The sequence below is a fragment of the Haliotis rufescens genome, unplaced genomic scaffold (genome assembly GCF_023055435.1).
Source record: "Haliotis rufescens isolate VD_foot unplaced genomic scaffold, xgHalRufe1.0.p SCAF_50, whole genome shotgun sequence".
Taxonomy (NCBI): Eukaryota; Metazoa; Mollusca; class Gastropoda; order Lepetellida; family Haliotidae; genus Haliotis; species Haliotis rufescens.
The window spans coordinates 2,336,798-2,362,276 of NW_025964224.1; the positions used below are offsets into that span (position 1 = coordinate 2,336,798).

A 25,479-nucleotide genomic window follows, 5' to 3' on the forward strand; every position below is an offset into this window, starting at 1 on the left:
TGGTTGATGCATTGCATCGTATCCGTTGTCTTGTCCAGACGCGAATATTTACAGACCATCGTGATATTGCTGGAAAATTGCTGCATGTGGCGTTAAATAACAAACAAACAATAATATGAGCCACGTAAGCTCATGGATAGGTCATATATAGGTCATGTAAGGTCAAGGTCATGCATATGTAATGTAAGGCCATGTATACGTCATGCATACGATATGTACAGGTAATAGATATGTCATGTCCATCTGATGGATGAGTTTAGATCTTTCACAAGTCACAGATAAGCCATACGTAGGAAGATGGCTAGATCATCCGAGGATAATTAGCAGGCACAGCATAGACCATTGACTGGTGAGGGAACAAAGGCTATGTGTAATATCGTACATTATTGCTTTCTAAAAGCATGGGTAGATTCAATAGACATATGAGAATATGTTACCACTTACAATTATCTAGATATGACAGCCCTAATTATAAGGTACAATTAAAGGTAGAATGCGAGAATGGTAGAATGTAAGCTTCACTTGAATGGGGGCACGGGTGGCCCAGTCGTCTAAGGCGCCGCGATTCGCTGTGCAGAGTTGCGTCCCTTGGGCACGCCAGAAACCTTTGATTGTGGGTTCGAATACCGGTTCGCCCCGATTATGTTTCTAGGTTTCTCAGCACTATACCCGTGCTCGTGGGTTCCAGCAAAGTGGTAAATGTCTGAGACCTGCATCACTTCGGGCTTTCCTACCACATTAAGCTGACACGCCGTGATATAACTGGAATAATGTTAAAAGCGGCGTTAAGCCCAACTCACTCACTCACTCTTTTGAAATTGAAACTATTTGTGATATCCCAACATCCCCTGTACCTCCAGGCTGTGGGAACGCCCCTGTACCCGCATCAGAAGCAGGCCCTGTGTTGGATGATGAGCAGGGAGAATGGCGACCACTTGCCACCATTCTGTGAGGAGAAGACAAGCGGGGAATACCGCAACACCCTGCTCAACTTTTCAACGACAGAGAGACCACCTAGTATCAGGGGAGGTAAGTCTGGGGAAATAGTTTGAAGATCCAAGAAAATCCCACACATGTAATTTGACCGACGTTCCTTAACTTCACTGATTTGTGACCCGTGCGCTGTGCATAGGACTACATGCTACCACACATATGTATCTAACAAGGATTGAACGTTAACTATGGCTATTAGATTAATTTTATTCATCAAACCTATCTCCTTGAACCAAACCCTATCTCTAATTGTAACCAATACCTTGAACAAATTATAAAACTGCTAACAGTATTTTGCTTTAAAGAGGGAGTACCAAATTACAAAGATACGAGGGAAGGTGATCGCAATCTCCTAACAATGCTATCCAAACTAAACAGGTCTGTCTGGACAATGCACTCTCCATTCGGCATGGCTGTAAATTATTCTCTTTTTCTTTGGAGTTTACTGGACATAAATGGGTTAAGCTAAGAGGTTATTGCCACAGCATCACGTAGAGATTGCTATTAGGTGCAATATCTTTAACTAATATTTGTTATGTTTTGTAGCGCATAAGTGAGTGATTGAGTGAGTTTTACGCCGCTTTTAGCAATATTCCAACAATATCACGGCGGGGGACACCAGAAATGGGCTTCACACATTGTACCCACGAGCGAACGCTTTGGCCAACCCCTTGTGGCGCATAAAGAAATGATATTCAGTCTTAAAGAAGCAGCACACACACACACACACACACACACACACACACACACACACACACACACACACACACACACACACACACACACACACACACACACACACATATGATGGTTAAATAGACATTATCAAATTTAACAATAGTTCTTTCAATTTTCAATCATATAAAAACAAATTCGGTACCCTTTCTTTTGCCCCTCAGTTTATATTTATCTCCGTGACATCTCGGGGTAGAATAGGTCTTCAGCAACCCATGCTGGTCGTAAGAGGCGACTAACGGGATCGGGTGGTCAGGCTCGCTGACTTGGTTGATTCATCTCTTCGTATCCCAATTGCGTTGATCGATGCTCATGGTATCAATCACTGGATTGTCTGGTCCAGACTCGATTATACACAGACCGCCGCCATTAGCTGGAATGTTGCTGAGTGTGGCGTTAAACAAACAAACAAACAAACATACACATGTACAGCACGTTTCCTCCGTGTGACACCAGGTATTCTGGCTGATGACATGGGGCTGGGGAAGACGCTGGAGACGATCGCCCTGATTTTCACCAACTTTGTCCACAACCAACCTCTGGCTGTTCCTGTGCCAGGCAAACCCAGACGCGGGAAAGAAAATAAGGTGGGTTATTGCTTCCATCTTTCGATACGCTGATAGAGTTTGGGTAGACCCCACGCGACCTGCTGGTCTCGTTCACGTGACTGTCACGCGATACAAAACAACATGGCTGGTGCTGTGACCTTATAGACGCGTTCACAGTAAATATATTTTGCTTTTGTTTTTAATTATCAAAGTCTGTTCTTATTTCTTATAAGCATGTTCTGTTTGTTGTTTAACGACACACTCTGCAATATTCCGCCATCTACATAATACGTCGGATAGCACGCGAGTAGTGACTTGCCATGACGTCACCCGTGTACCGCCTCCACCTTGCTCGTCCAACATGAGGCTACTTCTAATAACATGTATGTACACGCCTTGAAGAGACCCGGGGTAGAATAGGTCTTCAGCAACCCATGCTTGCCGTAAAAGGCGACTATGCTTGTCGTAAGAGGCGACCAGCGAGATCGGGTGGTCAGGCTCGCTAACTTGGTTGATACATGTCATCATATCCCAATTGCGTGGATCGATGCTTATGATGTCAGTCACTGAATTGTTTGGTCCAGACTCGATTATTTACAGACCGCCGTCATATAGCTTGAATACTGCTGAGTGCGGCGTAAAACAACAAACAAACAGTTACGATTACACGATTTACTGTGTGTTAAATTAAGAAGACCGCATTGGTTACTGGTTTGATACCGGACTCGACCCCATTATATCCGTCCGTCAGTACCTTGACCTTGCTAGCAAACTACTGCTTCCAATGCTTTCATTTCCTCTTACTGTAATCATGTACGCTATCAGTTGTAGAACTGAAATACTGTTAAATATGCGTACATGCACGTCGCTATATAAGTGCAATAATCTTTGACGCGACGTTAAACCCCACGTCACCCCTCCTGTTAAATACGACGTTAACGTAAGTTACCCACTTACAGATTCCGTCGGAGGACACACCTGAAGGTACAGGCACTGACCCTGAAAACAAGGTGAAGGTCGAAAACAAGGTGAAGGTCGAAAACAACAACGATGAGATGTTCCAACGGCTTCAGAAGGTGGATGAGCTTGTCACAAAGATGGAAGCGGAGGAACAATTGTCAACTTCAGGAACTGCTAATCCTTGCACACCCACCACTGACATACCACCGCCAACTGATGAGACTAAAAGTGGTTTATTAAAGCTACGTCTTCTGAAAGCGGATAGTTCTAATATTGAGAACAATAATGCAAGTGATCCAGGTAAATATCTCAAAGTAAGGCACACAAGCACGCACACATTATTGACGATACCTTTCCGAACGAAAACGATATGCATTTCAATGTCGTTTGTATTCAATGAAAAATGCTAATTTTGACAGAAGCTATGTCGACATGTGTTGAATAGATTGAATTTGAAGAGGCTTGACTAGTGGCGAATGTGACATTCATGTACACATGTGTACATGTCTATATTTTTATTAGTAGTAGTAGCAGGAGGAGGAGGAGTATGTACACATTAAATGTTTTTAAAACTGCAGCCTTCTGCATTACCCAGGTTGTCAGAAGGGCTGTATTCCTGGTAGCAAATTATTATTATTATTATTATTATTATTATTATCATTATTATTATTATTATTAGGGACGGAAACAGTCGAGCAGCGCGTGCCAGACACGAGCGACAAGGAACAAAAGAGGCCCATTTTATCGATGACAAGGTGAGAATTTTGAAGAAGAATACGTTAGACGTCATCAAAGTTGCAGTATCACGGCAGCGTGGAAGATGGCCAAGTGTCCACCAGGCAGCGGTCATCATGCTGGTCAATGATCTAAGTACATGGACTATAATGCTCACCATCCATTGTGACCCCAGACCCCGAAAATCCTTAATGGGGACCTACTCTGACCCGAATACATACATTCGTGACATACCTCATCTTTGTTTGTTTGTTGTTTAACGCCGACCTAAGCAATATTCCAGCTACATGGCGGCGGTCTGTAAATAATTGCTTCTGGACCAGACAATCCAATTATTGACATCATGAACATCGATCTACGCAATTGGGATACGATGACATGTATCAACTAAGTCAGCGAGCCTGACCACCCGATCCCGTTCGTCACGTCTTACGGCAAGCATCTGTTGGTGAAGATCATTCTACCCCGGATCTTCACGGGTCACATACCTCATCTAATGTATGGGTTGGTTACAGCTATGTTGTTATGCGCCTGTTCTAATGGTTATGCTACATTGCGTTTGTTTGAATTGCAGCCCATCAAGGAAAGCCATTTTGATAGATTTCCACGAACAGCCTTCCAAACGAAAGAGGCGAAGTTTATGTAAGTTTGAAGACGTTGTAGCAATTGAGAGATGTTTTTGTTATTTTTAATCAAGGTGATGTGAGGTGAAATGGGGTTTAACGTCGCGTCCAAGATTATTGCCCTTATATAGCGACGTGCATGCACACGTGTGTGTTTGTGTGGCTGCTTGTACTAGTCCAGACTGATGCCGATTTATATGGCTAGCACACTGAAATACAATGCCGCAGTTTAACATGAACACCCCACTCAGACACAGTATACTGACCCCGAGCCGACCAGTCCTTGTTTTAGTCTCTTAATTCCGAGCGCCAGACAGGCTAATATAGACATCTTTTAATGTCTTTTAGTATGACGCTGCCGGGGATCGAACCCCGGACCTTCCGCTCTCCGGGCGGACGCTCTACCACTAGACTGAGACGGTCTTTTTTTTTTATCAAGGATTACATTTTCCTATTCTTTGTATTCAAATATATCGTGAATAGAACCAGTATGTCATATAGCATCATCACACATCGAGGTTGAAATGGCTGTTCATAAATTGCTCTGATCGCTGTATACGATCAGGTAATGCTGAACCTCGGCAGATGCTGTATAGAATTTAGACAGTCATTGTATACACCGATTGCTATAAATGCTTACAAACTTACAGCTGCACGCACTGATCATTTCAAACTGCGGTAGTTGCTGTATATGCTAGTTGATGGTGCTGTGTATAATAAAACACTGTATAATCTTCATGCTGTCAACTACTGCTGTACATGATCAGTTGTTGATGATGCTGTGTATAACAAAACACTGTATAATCTTCATGCTGTCAACTACTGCTGTACATGATCAGTTGTTGGAGGTGCTGTGTATAATAAAACACTGTATAATCTTCATGCTGTCAACTACTGCTGTACATGATCAGTTGTTGGAGGTGCTGTGTATAATAAAACACTGTATAATCTTCATGCTGTCAACTACTGCTGTACATGATCAGTTGTTGGAGGTGCTGTGTATAATAAAACACTGTATAATCTTCATGCTGTCAACTACTGCTGTACATGATCAGTTGATGGAGGTGCTGTGTATAATAAAACACTGTATAATCTTCATGCTGTCAACTACTGCTGTACATGATCAGTTGTTGGAGGTGCTGTGTATAATAAAACACTGTATAATCTTCATGCTGTCAACTACTGCTGTACATGATCAGTTGTTGGAGGTGCTGTGTATAATAAAACACTGTATAATCTTCATGCTGTCAACTACTGCTGTACATGATCAGTTGTTGGAGGTGCTGTGTATAATAAAACACTGTATAATCTTCATGCTGTCAACTACTGCTGTACATGATCAGTTGTTGGAGGTGCTGTGTATAATAAAACACTGTATAATCTTCATGCTGTCAACTACTGCTGTACATGATCAGTTGATGGAGGTGCTGTGTATAATAAAACACTGTATAATCTTCATGCTGTCAACTACTGCTGTACATGATCAGTTGTTGGAGGTGCTGTGTATAATAAAACACTGTATAATCTTCATGCTGTCAACTACTGCTGTACATGATCAGTTGTTGGAGGTGCTGTGTATAATAAAACACTGTATAATCTTCATGCTGTCAACTACTGCTGTACATGATCAGTTGTTGGAGGTGCTGTGTATAATAAAACACTGTATAATCTTCATGCTGTCAACTACTGCTGTATATGATCAGTTGTTGGAGGTGCTGTGTATAATAAAACACTGTATAATCTTCATGCTGTCAACTACTGCTGTATATGATCAGTTGTTGGAGGTGCTGTGTATAATAAAACACTGTATAACCTTCATGCTGTGAACTACTGCTGTACATGATCAGTTGTTGGAGGTGCTGTGTATAATAAAACACTGTATAATCTTCATGCTGTCAACTACTGCTGTACATGATCAGTTGATGGAGGTGCTGTGTATAATAAAACACTGTATAATCTTCATGCTGTCAACTACTGCTGTACATGATCAGTTGTTGGAGGTGCTGTGTATAATAAAACACTGTATAATCTTCATGCTGTCAACTACTGCTGTACATGATCAGTTGTTGGAGGTGCTGTGTATAATAAAACACTGTATAATCTTCATGCTGTCAACTACTGCTGTATATGATCAGTTGTTGGAGGTGCTGTGTATAATAAAACACTGTATAATCTTCATGCTGTCAACTACTGCTGTACATGATCAGTTGTTGATGGTGCTGTGTATAATAAAACACTGTAGAATCTTCATGCTGTCAACTACTGCTGTACATGATCAGTTGTTGGAGGTGCTGTGTATAATAAAACACTGTAGAATCTTCATGCTGTCAACTACTGCTGTACATGATCAGTTGTTGGAGGTGCTGTGTATAATAAAACACTGTAGAATCTTCATGCTGTCAACTACTGCTGTACATGATCAGTTGTTGGAGGTGCTGTGTATAATAAAACACTGTATAATCTTCATGCTGTCAACACCTGCTGTACATGATCAGTTGTTGGAGGTGCTGTGTATAATAAAACACTGTATAATCTTCAAGCTGTCAACTACTGCTGTACATGATCAGTTGTTGGAGGTGCTGTGTATAATAAAACACTGTATAATCTTCATGCTGTCAACTACTGCTGTACATGATCAGTTGTTGGAGGTGCTGTGTATAATAAAACACTGTATAATCTTCATGCTGTCAACTACTGCTGTATATGATCAGTTGTTGGAGGTGCTGTGTATAATAAAACACTGTATAATCTTCATGCTGTCAACTACTGCTGTACATGATCAGTTGTTGGAGGTGCTGTGTATAATAAAATACTGTATAATCTTCATGCTGTCAACTACTGCTGTATATGATCAGTTGTTGGAGGTGCTGTGTATAATAAAACACTGTATAATCTTCATGCTGTCAACTACTGCTGTATATGATCAGTTGTTGGAGGTGCTGTGTATAATAAAACACTGTATAACCTTCATGCTGTCAACTACTGCTGTACATGATCAGTTGTTGGAGGTGCTGTGTATAATAAAACACTGTAGAATCTTCATGCTGTCAACTACTGCTGTATATGATCAGTTGTTGGATGTGCTTCTATTATCTTACTGCCAGAAGAAACGCGAATACCATACATGTTGGTTAATATATGAAGAATTACTCACATTCAAGAGATATTAGATTGGTTCGATGCACAAACGAATATACTGTTATGTTGTGTGAACCGACGTCCATGAACGCATCACATGTGACGTCTTAGATCCATGATTCGAGATGCACCATTTGTCTCGTGCAGGATTAGTGTCTAAAGTTTGGAAATCACGTGCAGCATATCGTGATAAAAATAAAGACACGCTGTGGTAACACGTGGCTGATTGTTAGTTATGTCATTATGTGACACACATTGTAAACATCTCTTCTTAGCGTACATACTTCTCTATATGTTTCTATGGTTCACGTTTCTTTGAGTATATGTACCTTCCGTGTTGTTTTATATTACCGGTGAGTTCTGTTCTAACATGTCATGTTTTGTCACGTTCCAGCTTCCCCATCGAAATATGAAGAGTCAAAATGGAGAAAACTGCATCTAGACAGGCCGCCCGCAGAACAGGAATCCTATAGCCACCCTAGCTCACAGGACAAGGTTACCGATGATTCTGATAGGAAGACAGGTGAAGACGTCAACATGGACGACAGTGGCGACTCAGATACATGCATGCAGGACATCACCGACGATGTGAGCAAAGTAAAGTCGGAGGACGTTGACACGGATGTTAAGCATCCGATCTGTAGAAGTGAGGCACATCCGCAAAACACGTGTGAGGAAACACCTCTGACCTTCTCTGATGAAGATGAACTTCCGGATGTCGAGAGTAAGGAGGAAGAGGAGGAAGAGGAGGAGGAAGTCTGTGATGCAGACTCGGACATGAAGGGTGAGCATCATTGACGTGATTATAGTAAGCCTTAACCCTATTTGGAACCGAATAAGTGTCCCTTCATTTCATATATAAATTGTGCTTTGTATTGTTGACCCTCCTCCTGTACGAGACATGTCGGATTGTCCAAATCAAAACAAGGTAATTTTGCCAAGAAGTCTAACTTAGGCTTCTGATATATCGATGATCTGATATTGTTCAATAACATTCAAATGGTCAATTCCGTTCGACTGATTTACCCACCTGAACTAGAAATAAAGGAGACCAGTGAGGCCGCCTCATCTGTTTCGTATGTATATCTATGCACAAAGATTTAGAGTGACAAAACACTCTCCACAAGACTGCATGGCAAGAGGGATGACTTCAACTTTTCAATAGTTAACTTTACCTTCATGTCGAGCAATATTCCAGCAGCTCCAGCCTTTGGTGTTTACATTTCACAACTTTTGAGATACAATCGAGTATGCTCTTTCTACCAAGATTTCAAAGAGCGTCATACGACTCATGCTCAGAAGTTGTTTGATCAAGGTTACAACTTTCAAGGCCACAGTAAAGCTTTAAAAAAGCAAAGCATGTTAGATGTGGAGGACCTTTTTCCAATGTGAAGCATCAGTGACAAAAATGACGTCCGATGCAATTCCCTACTTGGACTTGTACCATATGTTCCCGTCTTTTTTCAGGTGAATAATTGACTTGCCTTTGCATGTGTTTGTGACGGGTTCCATCGGTGGGTCAGGATACGCTCACCTTTTTTCGAACACCCGGTGTCACTATTTGGTAGTGATTCATAAACACATGCTCATGGAATAGTCTGAATCGCACAATCGACTCTGTGTAATGCAGATGTTTCTATTGGATATGGAAAGAATTTTCTCGCTTTATTTTCAGACTTCATGACAGCAAATCACTGTGACGAACGAGGGCGGACACTCAGTGAAGACTGCGACCCACGCGGTACCTTGATTATCTGCCCCTTGAGCGTGATGAGTAACTGGCAGGTGAGGGTATATTACAGCAGGAGGTTCACGGCCTACAGGAGTCTTAGTCCAACCTTGGCCGACTGTATTACAATCGCACTAATGCAAACACGAAACTCGTCAGGTATACATGGGTCGGCCTGCAACGATGACGTTGGTATGGTATGGTCGACTAGGAGACTACAGTTAATCCTACAATTTAGGAATTTCCAGCCAAACAACCTGGGACTGTATTTATTTGAACAATGAATAGAGACATCCGCACTCAGAAAAACGTCACTAGAAAGACACATTTTGAACATCAAAGGAGAATCAATTTTGGATTTCTTGTCACAAATATATCGCGAGCCGACCGTAGTAGATCGATGCAAGGGTTTAAGAAATGATGTGTGAGATATGTGTCACCAAGTTGCAGCATGTATTTTTTCCATTACATTTTTATTTGAATGTAAACAAAAATAGAATATAAACTATTGTTAACACAATATGGAAATTATAATAGTTGCACGGATTAGACTTGAGTGAGTATGGTTTAACACCTTTTTCTTTTAGCAATATTCCAGCAATATCACGGCGGGGGACACCAGCAATGGTTTTCACTCATTATACCAATGTCGGGAATCGAACCCTTGTTTTCGGCGTGACGAGCCAACGCTTTAACCACTAGGCTACCGACCGCCCCTGGATTGATTGATGTGACTTTATTGTTTACAGGGTCAGCTTGAAGAACACGCCCATCCAAACGTCCACATTGACGTCCACCTTTACTATGGCAACCAGCGGTGTAAGGATGTCAATCTTCTGAAGCAGAAGGATGTAGTCATCACAACGTACGGCATCCTGCTCAGTGAGTTTAAAGTAAGTATTGTCCTGGTACATCCTGATACCTACTGCAGATAAACATGGAATACCATGTGCCATACACCGACCTACTCGATGTTACAGAAACACACCAGATCCTGCTCAGGGCGCTCGGTGTAGTTACACTGGTGTAACACCCTGACACACACTGCAGAATACCATGTACCATACACCGACCTACTCTATGTAACTAAAACACACAAGATCCGGGGCGCTCAGTGTAGTTACACTGGTGTTACATCCTGACACACATTGCAAACCTGGAATATAATGCACTTGATATTTCAACGTTTCAACATCACAAGTTCGTGAAGACATCGCAGTATGCAGGTTGTTGCTACTTTCAGGAGTATCTGACGACTGGGTTGTCCCCGCTGATGACGATAGAGTGGCTACGCGTTGTGTTGGACGAAGGTCATTGCATCAGGAACCCCAAAGCGAAGCAAACCAAAGCCGTGCTTACCCTTCAGTCACAACGCAAGTGGGTGCTCACAGGTGAGACAGACAACTACTAATGACACGCTTGTTGAACGTGTCACATACAATATGTCTCCAGACATCTAATGTCACATTGGTTATGTGAAAAAACACCACACAAAAGAAATAGATGTAAATATGAATTGTCAATGCAAGAGAATAAGCAGCCTAGATTTTCTGCCGAAACAGATTCCACTTGGCGTAAAGGTCCAAAAGCTGTTGAAATTATATGAATGGACCACAGACAATCTTCCCATTAGTGTACATCAACCTGGCCACCAAGACTCTCCTGATCATGTTTTTAGTTCTCCAGGGCCCCACCCACAAAGCGATCGTAGCGCTACGACAGTCGTAAATGTATGTTAAAGTATGGGAGTTACGATCACCTTAGCGCTACGATAGCTTTGTGGGACGGACCCTACCCGTGTATTTCACCAAAGTGGTAAACGTCTTAGGATGGCACCACGTCGCTTTCCTGTCTCATCAATCTGATACGCTAGACCTGATGTACTGTACAAAGAGGCGTTTACCTCACACACTCACTAAGGATGGCACCACGTCGCTTCACTGCCTCATCAATCTGATACGCTAGACCTGATGTACTGTACAAAGAGGCGTTTACCTCACACACTCACTAAGGATGGCACCACGTCGCTTCACTGCCTCATCAATCTGATACGCTAGACCCGATGTACTGTTCAAAGAGGCGTTAAATCACACACTCACTCACCCTAACCTTTGTATGTTATTCACGTTGACTGTTCCCCGTCTTCCAGGTACACCCATCCAGAACAGGATGCTGGATCTGTGGCCGCTCATCAGTTTCCTAAACGTAACACCTCTCAACGAGAGGCACTGGTGGCAAAGTCTGTTGGAAAAACCGCTGCAACGTGGGAAGAGGATAGCCTTCAAGTAGGTACTGGGCAGTCGTGGTCCTACAGACCTTGGAACATTTCGATACTCTGGGTCTTTGACTCAGAATAACTCCCATACTTTAACATTGACTTACGACAGTCGTAGCGCTAAGATCTTTTTGTGCAACGAGTCCCTGGTAGATGTGATTGCAGGGATAGTTGCGGTGTATATCCACATACTGGTATGAACTATCTATACACTGATTATTGAAAATATATTACTGTTTAATGATATGATCGTTTTCAGACGTGTCCAGCACCTGATGGGTAACATCGCAATGCGAAGGACAAAGAACACTCTGGTAGAAGGAGAGCCTCTTGTGAAGCTGCCCAAGAGAGAAGTGTACATGGAGCGAATCAAGATGTCGGACGAGGAGAGCCGGAGGTACAAGTCGATGGAGGAGCAGGGGAAGGTCCAGATAAAGAAGTAAGTGGCACTGAGCGTTTTTCCGCTGTCAACGCACAGCGAATACATTTAATGCAATCCCACTGATCTGATTTCCTAGCCCTGTCTAAAGCGACACTTTCTCTACAGAAAGCACTCTGTTTCCCGATTGTTAATTATTCATATTTAAAAAGACCACCCTTCTAAAATAACTGAACCTAAGAAAGTCGGTCACTTAAAACACTCCAGCATGAAACTGATTCTGATTATCAAGGAGGGTCACAAAGGCTGTTGACGATATGAAGATATAGTTTTCAAGTGGGGCGGTCGGGTAGCCTAATGGTTAAAGCGTTCGCTAGTTACGCCGAAGACCCGGGTTTAATTCCCGACATGGGCACAATGTGTGAAGCCCATTTCTTGTGTCACCCGCCGTGATATTGCTGGAATAGTGTTAAAAGCGGCGTAAAACCATACTCATTCACTCACGCACTCACTAGTTTGCAAGTAATATATGAAATACTGAATTTCATCATGGCTAGAGATAACTGCATTACACCAGAGGAAAAACTATAGACAGACCATACATTATCGAGACTGATCAAGCTTTGTATCACACAGGGCCAAAAGTAGGATTTTACATCTTTGAAACAAACGCAAATACGGTAGGAAATGCATACAAAGACCGGATTTGCCTTTGAACTACAGGCCTCACAGTATCAAAACTGGTCAACGTTATATCAGTGTACATATTGGTAGAGTTGCCTTTTACGACATGCTTGTTCACATTGTATATTGTTGATAATCTTTTCCAGCTATGTTCGGAACAACATGCTTTTAAAGAAGTATATACTTGTCTTGGAGATCATGCTCAGACTACGTCAAATGTGTTGCCATAGCTACCTGTTGCCTGCCAATGGCTATTGCCTCCCTAGTGAAGACTCGGGTATGTCTGTTTACTTTTCTCAAAAAGTCACATGCTGTCATTGCTTTCTGTTGTCCAGCTTTACGCTGTCTAGAAACGATTGGGAATTGTATGTTGACTGTTCTCATTCAGTCAGAGGGGCGAGCGGGTAGCCTAGTGGTTAGTTCGCTCGTCACGCCGAAGACCCGGGTTCGAATCCCGACATGGGTACAATGTGTGAATCCCATTTCTGGTGTCCCCCGCCGTGATTTTGCTGGAATATTGCTAAAAGCGGCGTAAAACCAAACTCACTCACTCATTAAGTCAGAAATACAACAAACCAGGAGACTCGTCTCCTCTTATACAAACGGATTGATCAGGGTGTTTGACATATAAATGATTTAAATCGTTACTACTTCAAACGGCAAAAGGTTAGAAAAGTGAAAACATAAGTAATGTACAAACACATATCCCCTTTTTGTGTGAAGATCTTAATTTTGTAACTGTTGCAAAACGTCACGTTACACTTGCTAAAGTTGGGTCTGTATCCTACGACTTCATGGTTTATCAATATATAAAGTATGTACATCAAGTGCTGTAGAAAAGAATGTTGTGTTTGTAAGTAAATATATCATCATAACATATATAAGAAAGTACTGTATGCATGATGTATTCCGGATATCAATTTATATACCATGCATACCTTGTGAATACATTGTACTGTGGCCTTACATTTCTCCTGTAAACAAAACAATTCCATTCTTCTCACTTTTTCCAGAGCAAAAATCACTTTGACCAAAGTTGTCTAGTTAGTGAGGGTTGGAATACATATAAAGATGTCATCCTTTCCAAACTTGCCATATAGCTGTTCCCAATACAAAAGGATTGTAATCATTTTCAGATTCTGAAGAAGAAGACAGCGAAAAAAAGCGTGAGAAACTGGTCGACAGACTGAAGGTGATCAGCGAGTCCGAGGAGGAGTGTTCTGTGTGTGTGGACGTCCTGAAGACGCCAGTGATACTACCGTGTGCACATTACTTCTGTCAGACATGTATCCTCAACGCCATCAAACACATGGAACACTCAGAGAAGGTAAGTGTCTCAGAGTGTTAACACTGAGGTGTAATAATGTCACAGAGAAGGTAATTATCTCAGAGTGCTAACTGTGAGGTGTAATAATGTCACAGAGAAGGTAAGTTTCTCAGAGTGTTAACAGTGAGGTGTAATAATGTCACAGAGAAGGTAAGTGTCTCAGAGTGTTAACAGTGAGGTTTAATAATGTCACAGAGAAGGTAAGTATCTCAGAGTGTTAACACTGAGGGTAATAATGTCACAGAGAAGGTAAGTGTCTCAGAGTGTTAACACTGAGGTGTAATAATGTCACAGAGAAGGTAAGTGTCTCAGAGTGTTAACACTGAGGTGTAATAATGTCACAGAGAAGGTAAGTATCTCAGAGTGTTATAAATGAGGTGTAATAATGTCACAGAGAAGGTAAGTATCTCAGAGTGTTAACAATGAGGTGTAATAATGTCACAGAGAAGGTAAGTATCTCAGCGTGTTAACACTAAGGTGTAATAATGTCACAAAGAAGGTAAGTATCTCAGAGTGTTAACAATGAGGTGTAATAATGTCACAGAGAAGGTAAGTATCTCAGAGTGTTAACACTGAGGTGTAATAATGTCACAGAGAAGGTAAGTATCTCAGAGTGTTAACACTGAGGTGTAATAATGTCAGACCCTTGTCAGCTCTTTCCAACTCTGTCATCATAGGAACAAGCTACAAATTAGCTGCATCCCATAAGCTATGTGCCCCCATCATTATCCCCATGGGGTTCGTATTAGTCCCAAACACACCACGGTTGGTTAGACGAGCCTACTGAATTGGGTCGGCTGGTTAAGCACTGTGATTTCCCTGGGTTTTTTTGTTATCGTACCCGACGGTGCTGGTGGTTACCATGTTTTCAGTCACTTGTCTCTCTGTCCAAAATTGATTACTTACAGACCGCTGTGATATAGCTGGAATATGACTGATTGCGGCAATACACAACATTCCCTCATTCACCCCGATCACTTATACAGGGATATGCTTATCGAAACTGTTCATGTGTCATGCCCACATCACACATTCTAGGTACGATATGATACATTGGTAGTTTCAGAACCAAATACATTGGAGATCCACATCCATTTTGTTGTGTGTCCAGTAGGACTCGCAGTGGATACAATCTGCGTCCATCCTGTTCACGTTTATGGTAGACCCATGAAGATCAGGCTTAAATATAGGTCTTTAGCAACCAATGCTTGTCGTAAGTGGCGACTGACGGGATCGGGTGGTCATGCTCGCTGACTTGGTTGATGCATGTCACCGTATCCCACTTGTGTATATCGATGCTCATGATATTAATCACTGGATCGTCTGGTCCATACTCCATTATTTTTAAACATAGGACATATAGCTGGAGTATTTCTGAGTGCGGCGTTAAACAAAATAAACAAACAAACAAACAGAACGTGTATGGTACAAACGTCCAGAGTGATGTATGTACTCTGTTGTTCCAGGGTTCTGCCACCTGTCCCTTGTGTCGCGCTCCTTTATCAGAGGACCAGATAATAGACCTGCCAATGCAACCAGAACCTCAGATCTACGGCGACTGGAAATCGAGTACAAAGGTAGGACTGTCCAGAACATACATATCATGCACTGTTTGAAGTTATCCTTAGAAAAATACTTAACAATGTATGCAAGCTGAATATTCATCAAGGATTAAATAGAAAATACATGAGGATATTATAACACGATAGAGATGGTTAAGAAAACGTCTCTCTTCAATGGCATAACGTTTACACCATGAAATTTTCAAAGGTTAATTTAGCAAATATATGACGTCCACACACCAAGATGATTATTGATGAAACGTGTTCGGTACAGTAATCTACGTTTATCACGAACACGCTTTTAACGAACTGACGGATATAACGAACATATTTTTTGGTCTCGGCCATTTGCTGTTTATATACTTATAACGAACTACGGTTATATCAAACAAATATTAGTGGTTCCTTTGAGTTCGTTATAACCGTAGTTTAGGGTATATGTTATTTTTATCAACTGTACCTGACCTGATGCAGGTGGATGCCCTGATGAGTGCCCTAGTGAACCTGAGAAGTGAAGACCCATCTGAAAAGAGTTTGGTGGTCTCCCAGTTCACCTCTTTCCTGACGCTCATAGAGACACCACTCAGGTAGGATCCTGCTCATTGCGCATGTCTCAGATCCATCATGAAGTCGTAAGTGTCAGGAATATCTCTCGCGTAATTTTAAATAGGAAAGAACTCACACAAGAGATCCTTTTGCATTAATATGGACAAGTCAGTGCTTCATTTACCCTGGTTCTTTTGAAGTGACAAATGAGTCTTTCGTCTTGATCAGATATGAAATATCCAACACTACGAGATCTTACCAATATTTCATCAACATGGACCAGCCAGATGTGTCTTTCGCCTTAATCAGATATGAAATATCCGACACTACTAGATCCTACAAACATATGGACCACTGACTATATTATTGATTTTTCTGTGCCTTTTGCCCTTAGAGAGCTCAAGTTCAGATTTGTGAGATTGGACGGCAAAATGTCTGCCGCACACCGCATGGAAGCTGTCAATAAGTTCTCTGACACTGAGCCGGGATCTCCCACCATCTTCCTCATCTCCCTACGTGCGGGTGGCGTGGGTCTCAACCTGACTGCAGCGTCCAGGGTGTTCCTCATGGAGCCGGTAAGAATCCAGAGTCAGTTAGCGAGTGAGTTGGGTTTAACGCCGCTTTTAACAGTGTTCCAGTTATATCACGGCGTGTCAGCTTAATGTGGGAGGAAAGCCAGAAATGATGCAGGTCTCAGACGTTTACCACTTCGGTGAAACCCACGAGCACGGGTATGGTGCTGACAAACCTAGAAACATAATCCGGGATTCGAACCCACAATCATAGGTTTCTGGCGTGCCCAAGGGACGCAACTCTGCACAGCGAATCGCGGCGCCTTTGGCGACTGGGCCACCCGTATTTTGAATGGATCCATGTCAGACTATAGCTAGATAAGAAGATAACAATAATGTGGAATCTAATCGGAAATACACACACCCACTATAATAATAATAAAACGACCCTGACATCATACCATATAGTTTTTTGTTTATAGATAAATATTCTTATGTATGGAGTACATCCATTATTGTTTTATCATTTTTTAAATTGTTATACCTGACATAATTGCTGCTGTGTGATGTAACCCCCTCTGTGATCTCCAGCACTGGAACCCCGCCACGGAGGAACAGTGCTTCGACAGATGCCACCGCCTGGGACAGACCAAAGATGTCGTGATCACAAAGGTATTTCTCTTGCTCCCTCCTCGGGGCATCTCGATTAGGATCTTATGTGCATTATTAGTAAATATCCATAATGGAAATAAAAATAGCCATATCACTTGGTCCTTCGTGGTATACTTCTCCGTGGCTACACGACCAATATTTTACCTTTAAGCGACTATACCATCATGGTAATCTGTATTCGAGGCATGTACTCGGTGTGTAAAGTGAGGTCGTATCAAGCAATGAATAGTGAGGTTTCACGTTAATGTATGTGATGTTAGTTAAGGAATCAGAGCCTGTTAATTAATTACTTATATTGGAATACAGCTTGGTACGTTGTAATCAGCGTGTTGATTATATACATGTATATTTCATTTGGTCCTGTGAGGCGTGAGGTTCTGAGGTGCATGTACTGTTTCAGTTCATCTCGGAGGACACTATTGAGGATCGTATGTTGGACCTCCAGGAGAAGAAGAGGATGCTGATGCAGCAGTCTTTCAAGAAGAAGCAGACAACCACTGAGAGGAACGAACAGAGGACACGTGATATCAGAAACCTGATGAACATCTTGTGATTGCAGCCAGACACTGATGGACAAACTGCTGTCTCTCCAACCAACTGAAGATCTTTGTGTGAATTCTGAACCTCTGACAATGTTTTGGTTGAATTCTGAATTCTGAATTTGAATCTTACGACTTATGTGTTACATCAACATATGTCGTGATAAAACGCTAATCAACATTCCGTAAAGGTCCCTGATTATTTTTATACTGCATCCTCACATAAACATCCCTGTACTCCATCCTCACATAAACATACCTGTTCTGCATCCTCACATAAACATCCCTGTACTGCATCCGCACATAAACATCCCTGTACTGCACCATCACATAAACATCCCTGTTCTGCATCCTCACATAAACATCCCTGTACTGCATCCGCACATAAACATCCCTGTACTGCACCATCACATCAACATCCCTGTGCTGTATCCGCACATAATCATCCCTGTGCTGCATCATCACATCAACATCCCTGTGCTGTATCCTAACATTAACATCCCTGTACTCCATCCGCACATAATCATCCCTGTGCTGCATCATCACATAAACATCCCTGTGCTGTATCCTAACATTAACATCCCTGTACTCCATCCGCACATCCCTGTACTCCATCCGCACATAATCATCCCTCTGCTGCATCATCACATAAACATCCCTGTGCTGTATCCTAACATTAACATCCCTGTACTCCATCCGCACATAATCATCCCTGTGCTGCATCCTCACATAAACATCCCTGTACTGTATCCTAACATAAACATCCCTGTACTGCATCCGCACATAAAGATCCCTGTACTCTATCCGCACATCCCTGTACTCCATCCGCACATAAACATCCCTGTGCTGCATCCTCACATAAACATCCCTGTACTCCATCCGCGCATAAACATCCCTGTACTGCATCCTCACATAAACATCCCTGTGCTGCATCCGCACATCCCTGTACTGCATCCGCACATAAAGATCCCTGTACTCTATCCGCACATCCCTGTACTCCATCCGCGCATAAACATCCCTGTACTGCATCCTCACATTAACATCCCTGTACTCCATCCGCACATCCCTGTACTGCATCCGCACATAATCATCCCTGTGCTGCATCATCACATAAACATCCCTGTGCTGTATCCTAACATTAACATCCCTGTACTGCATCCGCACATAAACATCCCTGTACTCCATCCGCACATAATCATCCCTGTGCTGCATCCTCACATAAACATCACTGTACTGTATCCTAACATTAACATCCCTGTACTGCATCCGCACATAAACATCCCTGTACTCCATCCGCACATAATCATCCCTGTGCTGCATCCTCACATAAACATCACTGTACTGTATCCTAACATTAACATCCCTGTACTGCATCCTCACAGTATCGGCATAATATCTCCTAAACATCTATCTACTATATTTACAATTAACATAACATGGCATAAACAATCACGTCCAGCATCACCATTACCATCCACCCACTCATTCTATATATAATGCAAATCAATCCCAAGTCTGCATCCACTCCCATTGCCATCCGTCTTCTGCATTCAGAAAACAACATACCAAAACTATCCTCACAATTCTTGAAGGTTCGAGAAACCGTGAGCACGTTCATTTCTATGTAAATATCACTCCTTTCAAACTAAATATGTGAGAGAAAAAAAAGATTTTTGAGAGCATATGCCACTGTATCGAGGAAGCTGCATTTACTCGCAGAGCGATTACTCTGAAAGCATGACAGATATATGCTAACGTGTGCCACATACGAACGGGTGGGTTGACATACATATATATATATATATATATTTATCATGTTTCATGTATAATAAGTTCATCCAACGAAGTCTCAAGATCTGAAGACAGTCCGATACCAGTGCATATTGTACAACAAAGCCAATGGAGACCTCAGTGAAACTGAACTTGAATTGTCTGGTCCAGACTCTCTATCACCGGATCGTCTGGTCAACACTCGATTGTTTACGGGCCGATGTCGCATGGCAGGATGATTGGCCAATTCGTATCGTTATTCGCCACTGTTTCGATTTTGCGCCCAAAGGAATCTGTTTGGGCAGCGTAGACGTGTTATATTTAATGCATACATTAACCATTGAGGTAAACCTACCTCGTTAAATAAGGAACTATTCAGCACACGATTTACAGTATCAACGTTTAACGCCATCGTGTGTGTGCAATATGTATATATACTCCTGGACAACATGGATCAAAGAATGCGACCACACCTGTGATTCCATGTGTTAATCTTCATGACATACATAGAAAGACTTGTACCGTCCTTTTTCCTATCGCTGTGTATACATTGAGCTAAATTGTATTATTATGCGATATGAATAACTTATATATTATAACCATATTGTTTTCTACTGTTTACATGAATTATTCTAGGCGGGACCATGATCGATTGTTATTTTGTCATATTTGTAATTTTTATACAGATATATTGATAAAAATATATTTTACTTGAAGCTGTTAAATAAAACGTTAAATACTAATGCAGTGTTGATGAATTTACACATGCTGTCTAACAGCTATATAGAACTTACCAACCTCCATCACAACCAATAAATCTATAACTGTACGTTGTACAAGGGACGTAAATATATAAGTGATAGATCTCCAACAAATATAGCACTCGCAGTACATTTGGGTCTGTGGATACGTGTGCTCTCCGTTATATCTAGTGATATATCACAAATACTGCTTCTGCCACAGTGTCAAACTATGGAATACTGTAAGGGGCATTCTCGCAATCTCGACCTTTGGAAACGAGCTACATATGCCCAAAACACGAGAATGCGAGATCGCGAGAACGCGAGATTTGGCGATCTCGCATTCTCGTGTTTTGGGTATATGTAGCTCGTTTCCAAAGGTCGAGATCGCGAGAATGCGAGATCGCGAGAATGTCCCTAACAGTATTCCATATCAAACACATATTTTTAATCAAGTAAGCCCTTGAAGAATGTTACCAATCTGACGTCCTCCAAGGTGACTTAGTGTTCCCCCTAGCATTCATAAAGGCAGGGGGCGGGAGGGTAGCCTTGTGGTTAAAGCGTTCGCTCGTCACGTCGAAAACCCGGGTTCGATTCCCGAGATGGGTACAATGTGTGAATCCCATTTCCCCGGCCGTGATATATATGGATTATTGCTCATAACCCCGCTTATCCAAATATCCGGAAAGCACACCTACCCAATAGTCTTTACGTGACACAAAATATACTTCATAAAATGCTTCATTTATCCGAAAATTTAGTGTCCGGGTAGACTAACATCTAGTCTCTGAAATGAACATATCGTACCGAAAAAACAGTTGTTCAGTTATCTTAAAAAAATATAATAAACGGGAGCCCAGTGACTCTCTTCATACTGCAGTAATCTAGACTTGCCAAACATTATAGACTTGCATGGGCTGTATTTGATATATATTTGTATCAGGGTCTGTAAGACAGACTAGTGTCCGGGTTCCAACAGTGAACGTCAAAAACCAGCAGTGCACATTTTTGTGTTCCACTTGCCAAACTGATGTTCGATGCAATTCCTATTGAGACTTGTACCATGTTCCTGCATTTATTCAGGTGAACGTGTGACACGCCTTTGCATGTGTTTTTGACGGGTACCAACTGTGGTGCAGGATACGCTGACCTCTTTGCCAACACCTGGTATCGTCACTATTTGATAGTGATTCATAAACACATGCTGGAGACATAGTTGGAATCGTACAGTGGACTCTGCTTTGTGGACGTGAATCTATGTACTGATCTGGTTCTTCTACCAAGCTGCAGCCTGACTGAGTCTGATAACAAGGCTATCAGATCAAACAGGAAGTAGCGCACTTGTGCAGTCTGACTGAGTCTGATAACAAGGCTATCAGATCAAACAGGAAGTAGCGCACTTGTGCAGTCTGGAGTGTATTATGCAGCTGGCTGTTCGTCATATCAAGTTTTATATCTGCAGAGAGGATTGAGGTCATACTCAAAGTTAGAAACATTCACAAATATCAAAAGTAAGCAATTTTATGAGCTTGGAAATTTCGTTCATTTCACAAAGTACAGATTATTTTGCATCAATACCTTATTTGATGATCTAGTGTCTTGTATAACACTTCGATTCGTTGGGATACCTAGGATCCACCCTGGGGTGGGTGTGAGTGTGGGTGTGAGTGATGGTGTAGGTGTGGATATGGATGTGAGTATGGGTGTGAGTGTGAGTGTGGATGTGGGTGTGGGTGTGGGTGTGAGTGTGAGTGTGAGTGTGGGTGTGGGTGTGAGTGTGGGTGTGAGTGTGAGTGTGGGTGTGAGTGTGAGTGTGGGTGTGGGTGTGGGTGTGAGTGTGAGTGTGAGTGTGAGTGTGGGTGTGGGTGTGGGTGTGAGTGTGGGTGTGGGTGTGGGTGTGGGTGTGGGTGTGAGTGTGAGTGTGGGTGTGGGTGTGAGTGTGGGTGTGAGTGTGAGTGTGAGTGTGGGTGTGAGTGTGAGTGTGAGTGTGAGTGTGAGTGTGGGTGTGAGTGTGGGTGTGAGTGTGAGTGTGAGTGTGAGTGTGAGTATGGGTGTGAGTATGGGTGTGAGTGTGAGTGTGAGTGTGGGTGTGGGTGTGAGTATGGGTGTGACTATGGGTGTGAGTATGGGTGTGAGTGTGAGTGTGAGTGTGGGTGTGAGTGTGAGTATGGGTGTGAGTATGGGTGTGAGTGTGAGTGTGAGTGTGGGTGTGAGTGTGAGTGTGGGTGTGAGTGTGAGTGTGGGTGTGGGTGTGAGTGTGGGTGTGAGTGTGGGTGTGGGTGTGGGTGTGGGTGTGGGTGTGAGTGTGAGTGTGGGTGTGGGTGTGGATATGGATGTGAGTATGGGTGTGGGTGTGAGTGTGGAAATGGGTGTGGATGTGGATGTGAGTGTGGGTGTGAGTGTGGGTGTGAGTGTGGGTGTGAGTGTGGGTGTGAGTGTGAGTGTGAGTGTGGATGTGAGTGTGGGTGTGAGTGTGAGTGTGGGTGTGAGTGTGGGTGTGGGTGTGAGTGTGGGTGTGAGTGTGAGTGTGGGTGTGAGTGTGAGTGTGGGTGTGGGTGTGGGTGTGAGTGTGAGTGTGAGTGTGAGTGTGGGTGTGGGTGTGGGTGTGAGTGTGGGTGTGGGTGTGGGTGTGGGTGTGGGTGTGAGTGTGAGTGTGGGTGTGGGTGTGAGTGTGGGTGTGAGTGTGAGTGTGAGTGTGGGTGTGAGTGTGAGTGTGAGTGTGAGTGTGAGTGTGGGTGTGAGTGTGGGTGTGAGTGTGAGTGTGAGTGTGAGTGTGAGTGTGAGTATGGGTGTGAGTATGGGTGTGAGTGTGAGTGTGAGTGTGGGTGTGGGTGTGAGTATGGGTGTGACTATGGGTGTGAGTATGGGTGTGAGTGTGAGTGTGAGTGTGGGTGTGAGTGTGAGTATGGGTGTGAGTATGGGTGTGAGTGTGAGTGTGAGTGTGGGTGTGAGTGTGAGTGTGGGTGTGGGTGTGAGTGTGGGTGTGAGTGTGGGTGTGGGTGTGGGTGTGGGTGTGGGTGTGAGTGTGAGTGTGAGTGTGGGTGTGGGTGTGGATATGGATGTGAGTATGGGTGTGGGTGTGAGTGTGGAAATGGGTGTGGATGTGGATGTGAGTGTGGGTGTGAGTGTGGGTGTGAGTGTGGGTGTGAGTGTGGGTGTGAGTGTGAGTGTGAGTGTGGATGTGAGTGTGGGTGTGAGTGTGAGTGTGGGTGTGAGTGTGGGTGTGAGTGTGGGTGTGAGTGTGAGTGTGAGTGTGAGTGTGAGTGTGAGTGTGGGTGTGAGTGTGGGTGTGAGTGTGAGTGTGAGTGTGAGTGTGAGTGTGAGTATGGGTGTGAGTATGGGTGTGAGTGTGAGTGTGAGTGTGGGTGTGGGTGTGAGTATGGGTGTGAGTATGGGTGTGAGTATGGGTGTGAATGTGAGTGTGAGTGTGGGTGTGAGTGTGAGTATGGGTGTGAGTATGGGTGTGAGTGTGAGTGTGAGTGTGGGTGTGAGTGTGAGTGTGGGTGTGAGTGTGAGTGTGAGTGTGGGTGTGGGTGTGAGTGTGGGTGTGAGTGTGGGTGTGGGTGTGAGTGTGGGTGTGAGTGTTAGTGTGGGTGTGAGTGTGAGTGTGAGTGTGGGTGTGGGTGTGGGTGTGGATATGGATGTGAGTATGGGTGTGGGTGTGAGTGTGGAAATGGGTGTGGATGTGGATGTGAGTGTGGGTGTGAGTGTGGGTGTGAGTGTGGGTGTGAGTGTGGGTGTGAGTGTGAGTGTGAGTGTGGATGTGAGTATGGGTGTGAGTGTGAGTGTGGGTGTGAGTGTGGGTGTGAGTGTGAGTGTGAGTGTGAGTGTGAGTGTGAGTGTGGGTGTGAGTGTGGGTGTGAGTGTGAGTGTGAGTGTGAGTGTGAGTGTGAGTGTGAGTATGGGTGTGAGTATGGGTGTGAGTGTGAGTGTGAGTGTGGGTGTGGGTGTGAGTATGGGTGTGAGTATGGGTGTGAGTATGGGTGTGAATGTGAGTGTGAGTGTGGGTGTGAGTGTGAGTATGGGTGTGAGTATGGGTGTGAGTGTGAGTGTGAGTGTGGGTGTGAGTGTGAGTGTGGGTGTGAGTGTGAGTGTGAGTGTGGGTGTGGGTGTGAGTGTGGGTGTGAGTGTGGGTGTGGGTGTGAGTGTGGGTGTGAGTGTTAGTGTGGGTGTGAGTGTGAGTGTGAGTGTGGGTGTGGGTGTGGGTGTGGATATGGATGTGAGTATGGGTGTGGGTGTGAGTGTGGAAATGGGTGTGGATGTGGATGTGAGTGTGGGTGTGAGTGTGGGTGTGAGTGTGGGTGTGAGTGTGGGTGTGAGTGTGAGTGTGAGTGTGGATGTGAGTATGGGTGTGAGTGTGAGTGTGGGTGTGAGTGTGGGTGTGAGTGTGAGTGTGAGTGTGGGTGTGAGTATGGGTGTGAGTGTGAGTGTGGGTGTGAGTGTGGGTGTGAGTGTGGGTGTGGGTGTGAGTGTGAGTGTGAGTGTGGATGTGAGTATGGGTGTGAGTGTGAGTGTGGGTGTGAGTGTGGGTGTGAGTGTGGGTGTGAGTGTGAGTGTGAGTGTGGATGTGAGTATGGGTGTGAGTGTGAGTGTGGGTGTGGATGTGAGTGTGGGTGTGAGTGTGGGTGTGAGTGTGGGTGTGAGTGTGGGTGTGGGTGTGGGTGTGAGTGTGGATGTGGGTGTGGGTGTGAGTGTGAGTGTGGGTGTGAGTGTGAGTGTGGGTGTGAGTGTGAGTGTGAGTGTGGATGTGAGTATGGGTGTGAGTGTGAGTGTGGGTGTGAGTGTGAGTGTGGGTGTGGGTGTGAGTGTGGGTGTGAGTGTGAGTGTGGGTGTGAGTGTGAGTGTGAGTGTGGATGTGAGTATGGGTGTGAGTGTGAGTGTGGGTGTGAGTGTGGGTGTGAGTGTGGGTGTGAGTGTGAGTGTGAGTGTGGGTGTGAGTATGGGTGTGAGTGTGAGTGTGGGTGTGAGTGTGGGTGTGAGTGTGGGTGTGAGTGTGAGTGTGAGTGTGGGTG

At 43.6% G+C, this 25,479-nt stretch overlaps 2 protein-coding genes across 2 annotated transcripts in view; both read left to right on the plus strand.

Annotated features, from left to right (window-relative positions):
• Positions 1-18,369, plus strand: part of LOC125374013 (helicase-like transcription factor) — a 36,740-nt gene extending 18,371 nt beyond the window's left edge. Inside the window, exons 6-23 of the mRNA XM_048384697.1 lie at positions 861-1,029; positions 2,185-2,315; positions 3,236-3,536; positions 3,916-3,991; positions 4,546-4,613; positions 8,127-8,516; positions 9,408-9,517; positions 10,211-10,354; positions 10,705-10,852; positions 11,611-11,746; positions 11,996-12,175; positions 12,946-13,076; positions 13,936-14,126; positions 15,593-15,703; positions 16,163-16,275; positions 16,629-16,809; positions 17,338-17,418; positions 17,819-18,369. Of these exons, the coding sequence (XP_048240654.1) occupies positions 861-1,029; positions 2,185-2,315; positions 3,236-3,536; positions 3,916-3,991; positions 4,546-4,613; positions 8,127-8,516; positions 9,408-9,517; positions 10,211-10,354; positions 10,705-10,852; positions 11,611-11,746; positions 11,996-12,175; positions 12,946-13,076; positions 13,936-14,126; positions 15,593-15,703; positions 16,163-16,275; positions 16,629-16,809; positions 17,338-17,418; positions 17,819-17,971 (2,814 nt within the window). The 3' untranslated portion in view covers positions 17,972-18,369. The remainder of the gene's footprint in view (positions 1-860; positions 1,030-2,184; positions 2,316-3,235; positions 3,537-3,915; positions 3,992-4,545; positions 4,614-8,126; positions 8,517-9,407; positions 9,518-10,210; positions 10,355-10,704; positions 10,853-11,610; positions 11,747-11,995; positions 12,176-12,945; positions 13,077-13,935; positions 14,127-15,592; positions 15,704-16,162; positions 16,276-16,628; positions 16,810-17,337; positions 17,419-17,818) is intronic.
• On the plus strand, positions 18,051-20,470 carry LOC125374027 (saposin-like protein 11). The gene is made up of 4 exons (XM_048384720.1): positions 18,051-18,058; positions 18,149-18,557; positions 18,639-18,896; positions 19,122-20,470. Exons 1-4 carry the CDS (start codon positions 18,051-18,053, stop codon positions 19,452-19,454), a joined length of 1,008 nt encoding a protein of 335 aa, XP_048240677.1. The 3' UTR covers positions 19,455-20,470.
• Positions 20,471-25,479: the final 5,009 nt, after the last annotated feature.

What these genes read in the sequence shown, in the direction of transcription:
- LOC125374027 (XM_048384720.1), top strand. An exon ending in TCCCTGTACTCCATCCGCAC is followed by an intron (nt 18,558 to 18,638) that starts ATCCCTGTACTC and finishes CCTAACATTAAC; the next exon opens with ATCCCTGTACTCCATCCGCA. An exon ending in TCCCTGTGCTGCATCCGCAC is followed by an intron (nt 18,897 to 19,121) that starts ATCCCTGTACTG and finishes CTGCATCCGCAC; the next exon opens with ATAAACATCCCTGTACTCCA.